Here is an 11,940-nt window from a genome sequence, read left to right as displayed (position 1 = left end):
GAATATTAATGCTTTTTTTTTTTTTTTATTTATAGTTTTTTTTTTTTTAAAAATTTTAAGTAAAAAAAAAATAAAAATTAAAAATAATTATAATCAAAAAAAGGTAAAAAGATCTTTTAAACTTAAAAGGGTTTTTTTTTATGACCAAATTCAGAAAATCAAAATAATCATAATGATTTTGATTTTTCAAAAAAGGAAAATTATTTTTCATTTTTTTTTTTTAATTTTTATAATAAAAAAAAACCCTTTAAGATTAAGTATTTTGAAGTTCAGTTTTATTTTTTTAATATATATACATATATAATTTTTTATTTGTATGTTATATTAAATTTGAAATATAAATAATATAAATAATTATTTGAATGAAAAGAATAATTATAAAAAAAAAAATTTGTAGTTTAAATTTTTTTTTTTTTTTTTTTTTTTTTTTTTAATGGGGTTGGTAGGGCTAATGTAAGAAGGTGGGTGTAATCTTTGAATTTAATATTGATAATATCAAAACAAAAAATTTCAATTTAAATTATTATTATTTATATATTTTTTTGATTTTTTTTTTTTTTTTATTTGCTTAGTTTATTATTATTTAAATATTTTTTTTATTTTTTTTTTTATTAAATAAATAATTATTTAAATAAAATGAATTCCAAAAATTATATTTTTATTTTTATAAATATTTTTATTTATAATTTGGTTTATTCAAGTCAAGAAAAAATATTAGATACAAGTAATGATCAACAATGGTTGAAATCATTTAAACAAACTCCTGATAATGTTGTTGAAGTTGAAGTTCAAGGTAAAATTAATAATTTCCGATTATCAACTGGTTCATCACATCAAGATTGTATTTATTCAACTGATACATATTCAATTGATTTATCAAAAATGGAAGGTCAAGATTTTACAAAATTATTTTATCCTGAAATGGTAAATAAATAATAACAATAATAATAATAAAATTAATAATTTTTATTTTTATTAATATTTTTAATTTCAATGGCTTAAAAAAAAAAAAAAAAAAGATTCATTTTAGTTTATGTGGAGCAAGTAGTATTTGTGAAAAAATTACAGGTGTAAATGGTAGTCAAATTTGTAAGGATATTACATCAATAAATAAAATGAGTGATGTTATTGATATTAAATTTGGTGAAGATGGTAATGATTTACAAGTTTGTATTTATTCAACATCAACAAAGATTTCCACAATTTTAAATTTCATTTGTAGTTCAGGTACTTACCCACCAGATGTAATAAGAAATGGTCAAGATTACATCATTACTTATTATTCACCACTTGCATGTCCAACACCAATAATAACACGTGAAAAAGATAAAAATAAATTCTTTTCATATACTCCAAAAGTACAAAATGATAAAAATATTGCATCATTTGAAATTTGTGAAAATTCAACAAATGTAATTTCATTTAATGATAATGCTCATTTCATTATTTTACCAATAAGTAAAGTATATTATATTTTATTTTTTTTTTTTTTTTTTTTTTTTTTTTTTTTTTTTTTTTAATATAAAATCAAAGATATTAATAATAATAATTTAATATTTATATATAGAACCAATTATAAATAGTGTAAAAATGAATGAAGAAAAAGATAAAATTGTTTTAAGTGGATTATTTTTAAAGAGAATTAAAAATCATTATTCAGTAAGAATTAATAGTGGAATTCCATTAAATATTGGAAATATTAGGTCAATAGTTTCATTCAATAGTTCAACAATTGTATTGAATAGAACAATTGATAATGGTAATGAAGTTGTAAGAGAAGTTTCAATTTATTTATCAAATTCTCCATCAGATTCATATTTATTTGTAAATGGTACATCTTGGATTAGCATTGGTTCACCTGAACCACTTCCAATTAACAAGAATAAAAGTTCATCATTTATAAGTTCATTTTTTAGTTTTTTAAATCCATTTTGTTATTTCTAAAATATAAAAAAAAAAATGAAAAAATAAAAAAAAAAATAAATAAATAATGCAACAGAATGATAATTATTTTTTAAATTCAATTTTTATTTTATTTTAATTTATTTTATTTTAATTTAATTTAATTTAATTATTTTCCCAAACACCATCATCATTTTGATAAAAAATTTTACGATCATGTAAATAAATATGATGATTAACTTTTTGAACGATTTGTTTTGTTTTATCAATACCAAATGATCTAATCATAACTTTATAAAAATGTTTACCAAAATCCCAAGTGTGATCTTTGATTTTTCTAGTTGAAATAGTACCATAATCATCACAAGTTACAAAGATATTTGAAAGGAATACAACAAATTTTAATTCACCAAATTGATTATTACCAAAACCCATTAAAGAGTGAACGAATTTCATAAAAAATGAATTTCTAATAGGTGGAATTGTACTGATAAAATCATCCATTGTAGTTGATCTTGCAGCCTTATCCATAGTTGCAGAAAACATTAAAATTGCTTTCATTGATCTAATTGCATCAGCTGCACGATACATAACATCATTGGTAATATTTGAAATACATTTCTTATGATCATCGAATACACTAGTTTCTAATTTCTTTTCAACTACAGCAAAAGTGGCATGTCTATTAATTCTATAAGAAACTGCTTGAACGATCATAGCTCTTAAATGATCTAATAAAATTTCAGGTGTAAAATTTAAAGAATCACCATAGAATTTATTAATTGTATTAATGAAATTACCAATACCATTATTATTATTATTATTATTAACAACAGAATTACCAGTTGTTGAAGAAGATCTTGTACCATTTTTCATAATTTCAATATATTCAGTTGGTGGAATACCATATCTTGAATCGATTACATTGAATATATTATCTTGATCTTTATAAATTGATCTCCAAGTTTTAACATATCTTAATGAATTTAATAATATAGTAATATTTGGATAACCTCTATTCTCTAATAAATTTGAAATTCTTATCATTGATTGAACCATTTCTAGATTTACTCTTTTAATAGTACGTGATTGATCTACATCATCATCAGTGAAAGTTTTCTTTTTAATATTTAATAATTCAGCATAATCTTGTTGCTCATTAAATTTAATTTGATCAAATTTATAATTTAATAATAAATCAAATAATTCATTTGGTTCTTTTTCAAGATTACCATTATCATTATCAATTTCTTGAATTTTTTCATTTGAACTACCAAATAAAATTTGAAATAAGAAAGAATCAATTTTAGTTTGTTCCATTTTATCAAAAAATGTATAACAAGCACGACGAATTGAAGATTCTAAAATATTTTGCCATAATTTAAAATGATCATTTGAACCATTTTTAAATACAGTTTCCAATTCTTTATCAGTGAGCACCAAAAGATAAGAAGTTAAAACGAATAAATTCTTTGGTTGAGCAGATATTAAATAAATTGGATTATTTACAATTGCATCTAATTGTTGTAACATTCTTGGTATGAAATTAAGATGAACAGCAACTTCACGTAATGTACGAGTGAATTGAATTGCCAAGAGTAGTTCACGTTCACCAATATCATTCTTTGAAATTAATGTACCTAAAACCAAGAATAAAGCATTAATTTGATCAAAAGAGAAAGCCAATGGATCTAAAGTTACAAAATAGGCAATGATATTCTTTAATTGATATTTAATTGGTTTCCAATGTTCTTTATGTAAATATAATGGTAAGAAAGAGTTGATAGCTTCTCTACCTCTACCCCTAACTGCAACCGACTGTTTATCATGACCAACTTCAAAGCCACCAGTAGTCTTTTCTTGACCGTGAACCTCCAATGATAAAGCAATAGCATCCTCAATTGAAGATTTACAAATAAAAGTGGTTGAAATATCTTGAATACGAATTTGAGTTGGATCATCAATTACAGATTCAGGTCTTTGAATTGATAAACCGAAACCCATAATATCCTTTTCCTCCAAAGCTTCAGTCCAATCTGATAAAGATAAAACATCGGTAAATAATTGCTTTGAGGCTTCTAAAAGTGATGACTGCTTTTCGTCATCACCATCTGCAATATCCTCCAATTCATCCATATCAATTTGTAAATCTTTGAATTTATTTGCTTCCTCTTTAATATTTGTTGAATTTCTAGCAACCTTTAAATTCATACGTCTTTGACGACCTGTATTCTTAAATAAATAACGATAGGTAATATCAGCAACACGAGCATTTGATGTGGTTGACCATTCAGAACGATCCCAACTATTAATTAAATCCAATAGCTGTGATGTCATATTCAATGATTGTTGCTTTAATTCAACCAATTCTGAACGATTTGCAGATTTAATTCTAAATAACTTCATATTATCAATTTCACTTAATTTACTTTGATATTGAATTATCTGTTTTAAATATTCAGATTTTTGCTTCTCACTTGGTTTATTTGTTACATTAAATCTTTCAATTTCATTTAACAATAAATTAATCTTTGAATCTAAACCAATTAAAATTGTATAATATTTTGATTCCTCTGATTGATCATTCTTTATTGTTGCTTTAATTGATTTAATTTCTCTCAATTTTTCATCACCATTAATATCGAAATCAACTATAATCTCTGATATATTATAACCACTTGAATTTATACCTAATGATATTTCACCAATACCAAATTGATCAAATGTTAATTGATAATTCTTTTTAATTGAACTTTTAATAGTTTCGTTATTAAATGTTATTAAACTTTTTTGATTATCAACAGTAGTAGGGGTAGTGGTAGTAGTAGTTGAACCATCAGTTGTAGTAGTAGTAGTAGTAGTATTATTATTATATATTGTTTCAATTTTAATATTTAAATTAAATGTATTACTTGAATTTAAAACATATTTTAAAATAAAAGTTAATTTCTCTTGAAGAGCATATGCACCATCGGAAGGATCACTATATTGGTAAATACCTGGTGAATTACCCAATAATCTTCTAATACCATCTAAATCAGTAAAACGTGAATTTGGTGTAAAACCCATTGTACTTGTTACAATGGATGCATTTTTAACCAAATCAATAGTATTACGTAAATTATTAAATGCCTTTTTATGATCTCTTGTAGTTGTATGACTACCATCTGTTAATAATACAATTGCTGTATCAGTTTGTGTATCAAAATCTCTTTCACTTTTAAATTCTGAACTAATCTTATAATATTTTTTAATTGTATCTTCTGTCATTGAAAATGCTGCTGCAAAACATGTTTTACCATTTGGTTTCTCATTTAAAATTAATTCTCTAAAATTTTCTGTATAATAAATTAAAATAAAATAAAATAAAAAGTTAATATTTTTTATTTTTTTATTTTATTTTTTTTTTTTTTTTACCTTTTGTATATTTTAATCTATAACAAAAACTATTAAAGAATAAAATTTCTAAAATAATTTCTTGATCAACATTACTAATCATTGAAAATAAATTTAAAAGAGTTGATTGAATTTGAAACCATGCAGTTTGAATTGATCTACTCTTATCAACAATTACAATTAATAATAATTTTCTTTTTGTTGATTGAATTGGAATTTGAAGAGTTGCTTTTAAAATACCATCAATTGAGGCTACCTTTTTATCATTCTCTTCTGTAATTATTGGTTCAAATAAATTAACATTCAATTCATGAATTGTTAAATTTGATTTAATTAATGGTGATGGTGGTTCCATTTTATTTCTTAATATTTTTATATTTATTTATTTATTTTTATATTTATTTATTAATTTATTTTTTTGATTTTATATATTTTTTTTTTTTTATGTTTTTTATTTGTTATACTTTATTTTTTTTTTTTTTTTTATAATTCCATTATGTTTTGACTGCGTGCATGATAGATAAGCTTAATGAATTTTTTTTTTTTTTTTTTAAAAACCAACTTATTTCAAAAAATTGATGACAAAAAAAATCTTTTTCTAGATTTTTCTCAAAAAAAAAATTAAAATAAAAAAAAAATTGATTTTTTTTTTTATTCACAGAAAAATGAAAAATAAGAATTTATTCATAATTTTTAAAAATAAAAAAATAAGAATATTCCCTATTCTTTTTTCAATTTTATTTTTATTATTATATTTTTTTTTAAAAGAATATTAAAATAAAAAATATATGTATATCATTAATTAAACAAAAAAAAAAAAAAAATTCAAGAGATTCTTTGAAAATATTATGATTGATAAGATTTTAAAATTGGAGGATGTAACGAAAGCAGTAGTCGTTCATTACAATAATTATTATAATTAATTATTTCTAAAGAGTCTTATAAGAAAAATAATTTTTTTTAAATTAGGATTTCCAAAATTTACATAAAATTATATTTTCCAAAATTGGTGATTTTTTAAAAATAAAAAATTTAAAAATAAAAAAATAAAATTAAATTTTCAGAGTCTTTTTTTTTTTTTTTTTTTTTTTTTTTTTTTTTTTTTTTTTTTTTTTTTTTTTTTTTTTTTTTTTTTTTTGGTGATCATTTTTTTTTATTTTTTTTTTTTTATTTTTTTTTTTATTTTTTTTTTTTTTTTTTTTGTTTAATTAAAGATATAAAAATAGTAATAGTTAATTATGACAACAACATATTTTGGACCTTGGTTAATCAGACAATCAGAAATATTTTTTACTACAGAATTATCTTTTGCATTGGTTAATTTGAAACCTGTACTTCCAGGTCACGTATTAGTATGTCCAAAAAGAATTGTACCAAGAGTTAAAGATTTAACAAAAGAAGAATTCACTGATCTTTGGTTATCCGCTCAAAGAATTTCATCTGTTGTAGAAGAACATTTCAATGGTGATGGAATAACATTTGCAATTCAGGTATTTATTTTATTTATATTTTTATTTATATTTATATTTATATTTATATTTATACCCAATCTTTTTTACATAATTTTTTAAAAAAAAGTATTAATAATTTCACAATAATTAATTAGGATGGAAAGAATGCAGGTCAAACTGTCGAACATGTACATATTCATATTATTCCAAGAAAGAAATTCGATTTTGAAAATAACGATCAAATTTATAACGAGGTAATTTATAAATTTTTCATTTTTTTTTATTTTTTTTTTTATATATACCTTCATATTGATATTAACCTAAAAAAAAAAATAAAAAAAATAAAAAAAAAAAAAAAAAATAAAAAAGATTGAAAAAGAGAGAGAACCAAGATCATACGAAGAAATGGAAAAAGAGTCAAGTGAATTACGTCCACTTTTTGAAGAGAACAAAAACAAGACTTTTTAATAATAAATAATAATAATAATAATAATAATAATAATAATAATAATAATAATAATAATAATAATAATAATAATAATAATAATAATAATAATAATAATAATAATAATAATAATAATAATAATAATAATAATCACAATAAAAAAAAAGAAAAATGTATATTTAGAAAACAAGATTTTTTTTTTTTTTTTTTATATTATAACTTTTTATTTCATTTTTTTTTTTTTTTTTTTTTTTTTTTTTTTTTTTTTTTGGTTGTATCCAAGAAAAACACAAAAAAAAAAAAAAAAGATTATTTTTTTTTTATCTTTTTTTATATTTAAATTATTAATATTATATTATTTATATTATTATTTGTATTTGATTATTTTTTTATATATTTATATATTTTTTTTTTTTTTTTTTTTGAAAGAGGAGGAGAGGGAGAATATTTTTATTTTTTTATTATACTATTAAAAGCACTACTATTATACATTTTTTTTTAATTTTTTTGATCTTGATTTTTCATCAATTTCATCATTGCCTTCAGAAGTAACAGTATTATTATTGTTATTATTTTCCAAACCATTATTATTTGCAATATTAATATTATTAGTATCATTATAGTAATATCTTGCATTTTGTTTATGAAAGGCATTATTAATATTATTATTATTATCAACAACCACACCAATATTATTATCATAATATATTGGTGAAGTTTGTTGTTGTATTATACCATCACCAATATTATTATTATTAAAATTTATAGAAGGTGAATTTAAACCCATATTTTGGAATCCTTTTGAAAGTTGTGGGCTATTATTACTATAATCTGGTGAATATAAATTTTGTTTAAAATTGCCGCCTAAAACATTATTATTGTTATTACTATTATTATTATTACTATTATTGATATTATTATTTTCAAAATACAATGGATTGTGTTGGGGAGATATAAATGATAATGGATTATTATTATTATTGTTATTGTTGTTATTATTAGTAGTATTTGTATTTTTGTTTAAATTATCACCGCTATTATTTATATTTTCATTATTATTATTATTACTATTTGTAACTGGTGGTACATAATAGAAATTATCAGAAGAAATATTAGCACCACTAGTAATAATTGGAGTTGACTGATATGATGCATAACTATTATTTGTACTATTATTACCATTGGGTATATCAACGAATCCACTACCATTCATATTTGATGATGGTGATATTGAATTGGTGCTATTATTCATAATTGTTGACGATGTTAAACTATTATTATTGCTATTATTATTATTATTATTATTATTAATATTATTGTTATTATTATTATTTTGATAATCGACTAAATGATCGTTATTATTGTTATTGTTATTATTATGTTGGAAATGATCTGATCCATTACTACTATTAAAAACATTATTATTACATTTATTATTACTATTGTTAATATTATTATTATTATTATTATTATTATTATTATTATTATTATTATCTGGACATTTCTTCTTTTCATTACAATCATTTATTGGGGATGATGAGTTATAATTTGATGATGATGTTGGTATTGAAGATGAAAGATTTATTTTATTACAACTATTATCATTATTATTCATATTATTAATATTATTAATATTATTATTATTATTATTCATATTATTATTATTATTATTATTATTGCTATTATTATTATTATTATTACCACTATTATTATTACCATTATTATTACCATTATTATTAATACCATTATTATTATTATTATTATTATTATTATTATTATTATTATTACCATTATTATTATTATTATTATTAATATTATTATTACCATTATTGTTATTATTATTATTCATATTATTATTATTATTGTTATTATTATTATTATTACTATATGAATAATCATCAGTTGGAGATTCACCAGGTAAATAAATATCATTTGTTGTAAAATGTTGATTTTCAATTAATTTTTTCAATTTTTGGTCACTTTTATGTAGTTTAACGATATTCTTAGCTAATGATGATTTTTTAAAAGTTAGGATATGTCTTCTATAGGTTGATGCACTTTGATTATCTGTGAAATCATTTGATAAATTCCATGTTGTATTTTTTTTTGGTTGTGGATTAACTTCTTTATAAAATTTTGGTGCTTTACTAATTTCAATTGATAATGTTGCTGAATCATCTGATGTATCTTCAACTCTAATAATTAATAAAAATAATTAATAATAATAAAAAAAGGAAATTAATAACTATCACAAAATAAAACTTACTTTACTGCAGTAATTTCACTAAATGAAATGACCATTTTGCTTTTTAAACCAAGTTTTAAAAGTTCCCAAACGATTTGTTTTTTTGTAAAATAAAATTTTGCAATGATATCACCTGGGAATGATGCAGAACATTCCCATTCTCCAACTTTAATTTTAGTAGCTGCTAAATTTGATGGTTTTAATTTACTTGTTTCTGTTAAACCATCGTCATCATCAACAGCTGAATCATTAATTAATGGGTTTGTATTTATTGGTATTGATGATGATGAAGTTGATGTTGATGACAGTATATTTGCTTGTTGTTGGGGTGGAGATTGTTGTTGAATTGGTTGTTGTTGTTGTTGTTGTTGCATTTGTTGTTGAATTGTTTGTTGTTGCTGCATTTGTAATTGTTGTTGTTGCATTTGTAATTGTTGTTGTTGTTGTTGTTGTTGTTGTTGATATTGTATATTATTGTTTTGAATTGGTGCACCATTCATATAGGCTCCATTAGTATACATTGCTTGTTGTGGTTGTGGAGGTGTTCCAATATGAAATGTTGGTTGGGTTTGAATTGGTTGTCCATTAGTATACATTTGTTGATTTGGTGGCATTGGTTGTGGATATTGATACATTGATTGTTGAAAATAGTATTGTTGTGGTGGAGTATAATACACTGGATAATATGGTGGTGAAAATCCTAATTCTGGAGAAAAAAAAAAAAGATTAATTATTTAAATATTAAAATATAAATATAAATATAAAGATAAACTTTACCTTGTTGTGAAGGTGGGAATTGAATTGGAACTTGATTGTTAATTGGTAAACCCATTAAATTTGGTGACATTGTTGTTACACCAGGGTAAGAAGATCTTCTTTGTGATGCTATTGAAATAGATGGATCACAATATTCAGAAAATGATGGTGGTCCACTATTAGTTTGTTGTGGGTATCCATTAAAGAATTGTTGATTTTGTTGTTGTAGTTGTTGTTGTTGTTGTTGTTGTTGAATTGGTAATTGTGGTTGTTGTAGTTGTGGAAATTGTTGAGGTTGTTGTGGTTGTAGTGGTTGTTGTGGTTGTTGTGGTTGTAACTGTTGTGGTGGTACTGGTGGTTGTTGGATTTGGTTATTGAATTGAGGTTGTTTCATAAAACAACTTGGTGATGATTGATTTAATAATGGTGATGAATTTGATTGATTCAAACCTTGTGGTGATGATGGTACTGATTGTGAACTATTTATAGTATTATATAAATTAATATTATTTAAATTTAAATTTGTATTCATTGGAGTTTTTTGTACATTATTATTATTACTATTATTAGTGTTATTATTATTATTATTATTATTATTTATGGAAGGAGATGATGGTGGTAGTAACGATGAGTTGAATAATGGTGATGGGGAGTTTGGAGTTGGAGTACCATTTATTATTGGTGAATTTGAATTTGAATTTTTATTTATCAATTTATTTCTCAATTCAACCTTTGTTTGGTTAGTATCTGATAATCCTTTACCTTGCATTATTGGTGAACTATTAATATTAATATTTTCAGTGTTAGTAAGGAAATGTGATAATTTAGATAATTTAAATTCTGAAAGAAAAACTGGACTAGAATTATTATTGTTATTATTGTTATTATTATTATTATTGTTATTATTATTATTATTATTACTATTACTATTATTATTTTGATCAGAAAACATTTTTTATTTTATTTTTAGTTTTTATTTTGGTTTTTTTTTTTTTTATTTTTTTTTTTGATTGGTTTAAATTAAAAATACAATTGTTGGAATTTTTTTTTTTTTTTTTTTTTTTGATTGATTTAATAATTGGATTGATAGATTTATTGTTGGTTGACAAAAAAAAAAAAAAAAACAAAAATTATTAAATGAAAATATAAAATGTTTTTTTTTTTTTTTTTTTTTTTTTTGAAGTTGATTTAATCAAAAATATAAAATAATATTAATCATTAAAAAGATGGTAGTTGTTTTTTTTTTTTTTTTTTTTTTTTTTTGAAGTTTTAGTGTTGATTTAATAAAAAAAATAAAAAAAAAAATAAAAAAATAATTATAATAATAATAATAAAAATAATAATGAAAAAACAACTCAATATTTTTAAAAAAATTAAAAAAAAAAAAAAAAAAAAAAAGAAAAGAAATTAAAATTAAAATTTAAATGAGTGGGGTCAATTGTGTGGGGGTGTTTGCATGTGTTTGAAATATTTGTGGATTTCCATATGATTTTTAAAAGCTTGGATAAATTTTTTGATTCCAACACTCAAAAAATAATTTTAAAGAAAAAAAATAAAAAGAAAAAAAAAAATTGAAATAAATTCAAAGTGAGGAGTGTATGGAAAAAGTTAAAAATAACAAAAATGATTCTATTGGACAAATGTTTGTGAACATTGAAATTTTATCTTGTGGAGTGCTTGATTTTTTTTTATGATTTTTTTTTTACATTTTCTTTTTTTTTTTTTTTCAAAATTTTTTTTTTTTT

At 21.0% G+C, this 11,940-nt stretch overlaps 4 protein-coding genes across 4 annotated transcripts; 2 read left to right on the top strand and 2 right to left on the bottom strand.

Annotated features, from left to right (window-relative positions):
- Positions 1 to 636: 636 nt before the first annotated feature.
- DDB_G0274261 (hypothetical protein) lies at positions 637 to 1,944 on the top strand (the record flags this gene model as incomplete). The annotated part of the gene is made up of 3 exons (XM_638926.1): positions 637 to 924; positions 1,020 to 1,458; positions 1,568 to 1,944. The coding sequence occupies 3 exons, from the start codon at positions 637 to 639 to the stop codon at positions 1,942 to 1,944; spliced, it is 1,104 nt and encodes a 367-aa protein (XP_644018.1).
- A 123-nt stretch (positions 1,945 to 2,067) lies between these two features.
- DDB_G0274259 (hypothetical protein) lies at positions 2,068 to 5,653 on the bottom strand (the record flags this gene model as incomplete). Its single annotated transcript, XM_638925.1, has 2 exons — positions 2,068 to 5,240; positions 5,320 to 5,653. The coding sequence occupies 2 exons, from the start codon at positions 5,651 to 5,653 to the stop codon at positions 2,068 to 2,070; spliced, it is 3,507 nt and encodes a 1,168-aa protein (XP_644017.1).
- An 883-nt stretch (positions 5,654 to 6,536) lies between these two features.
- Positions 6,537 to 7,217, top strand: DDB_G0274257 (hypothetical protein; the record flags this gene model as incomplete). Its single annotated transcript, XM_638924.1, has 3 exons — positions 6,537 to 6,788; positions 6,905 to 7,003; positions 7,119 to 7,217. 3 exons carry the CDS (start codon positions 6,537 to 6,539, stop codon positions 7,215 to 7,217), a joined length of 450 nt encoding a protein of 149 aa, XP_644016.1.
- A 461-nt stretch (positions 7,218 to 7,678) lies between these two features.
- DDB_G0274255 (hypothetical protein) lies at positions 7,679 to 11,147 on the bottom strand (the record flags this gene model as incomplete). Its single annotated transcript, XM_638923.1, has 3 exons — positions 7,679 to 9,389; positions 9,461 to 10,145; positions 10,217 to 11,147. 3 exons carry the CDS (start codon positions 11,145 to 11,147, stop codon positions 7,679 to 7,681), a joined length of 3,327 nt encoding a protein of 1,108 aa, XP_644015.1.
- Between the last annotated feature and the right edge of the window lie 793 nt (positions 11,148 to 11,940).

Source organism: Dictyostelium discoideum (assembly GCF_000004695.1).
Source record: "Dictyostelium discoideum AX4 chromosome 2 chromosome, whole genome shotgun sequence".
Classification (NCBI taxonomy): Eukaryota; Evosea; class Eumycetozoa; order Dictyosteliales; family Dictyosteliaceae; genus Dictyostelium; species Dictyostelium discoideum.
This window is presented reverse-complemented; position numbering and strand designations above follow the sequence as displayed.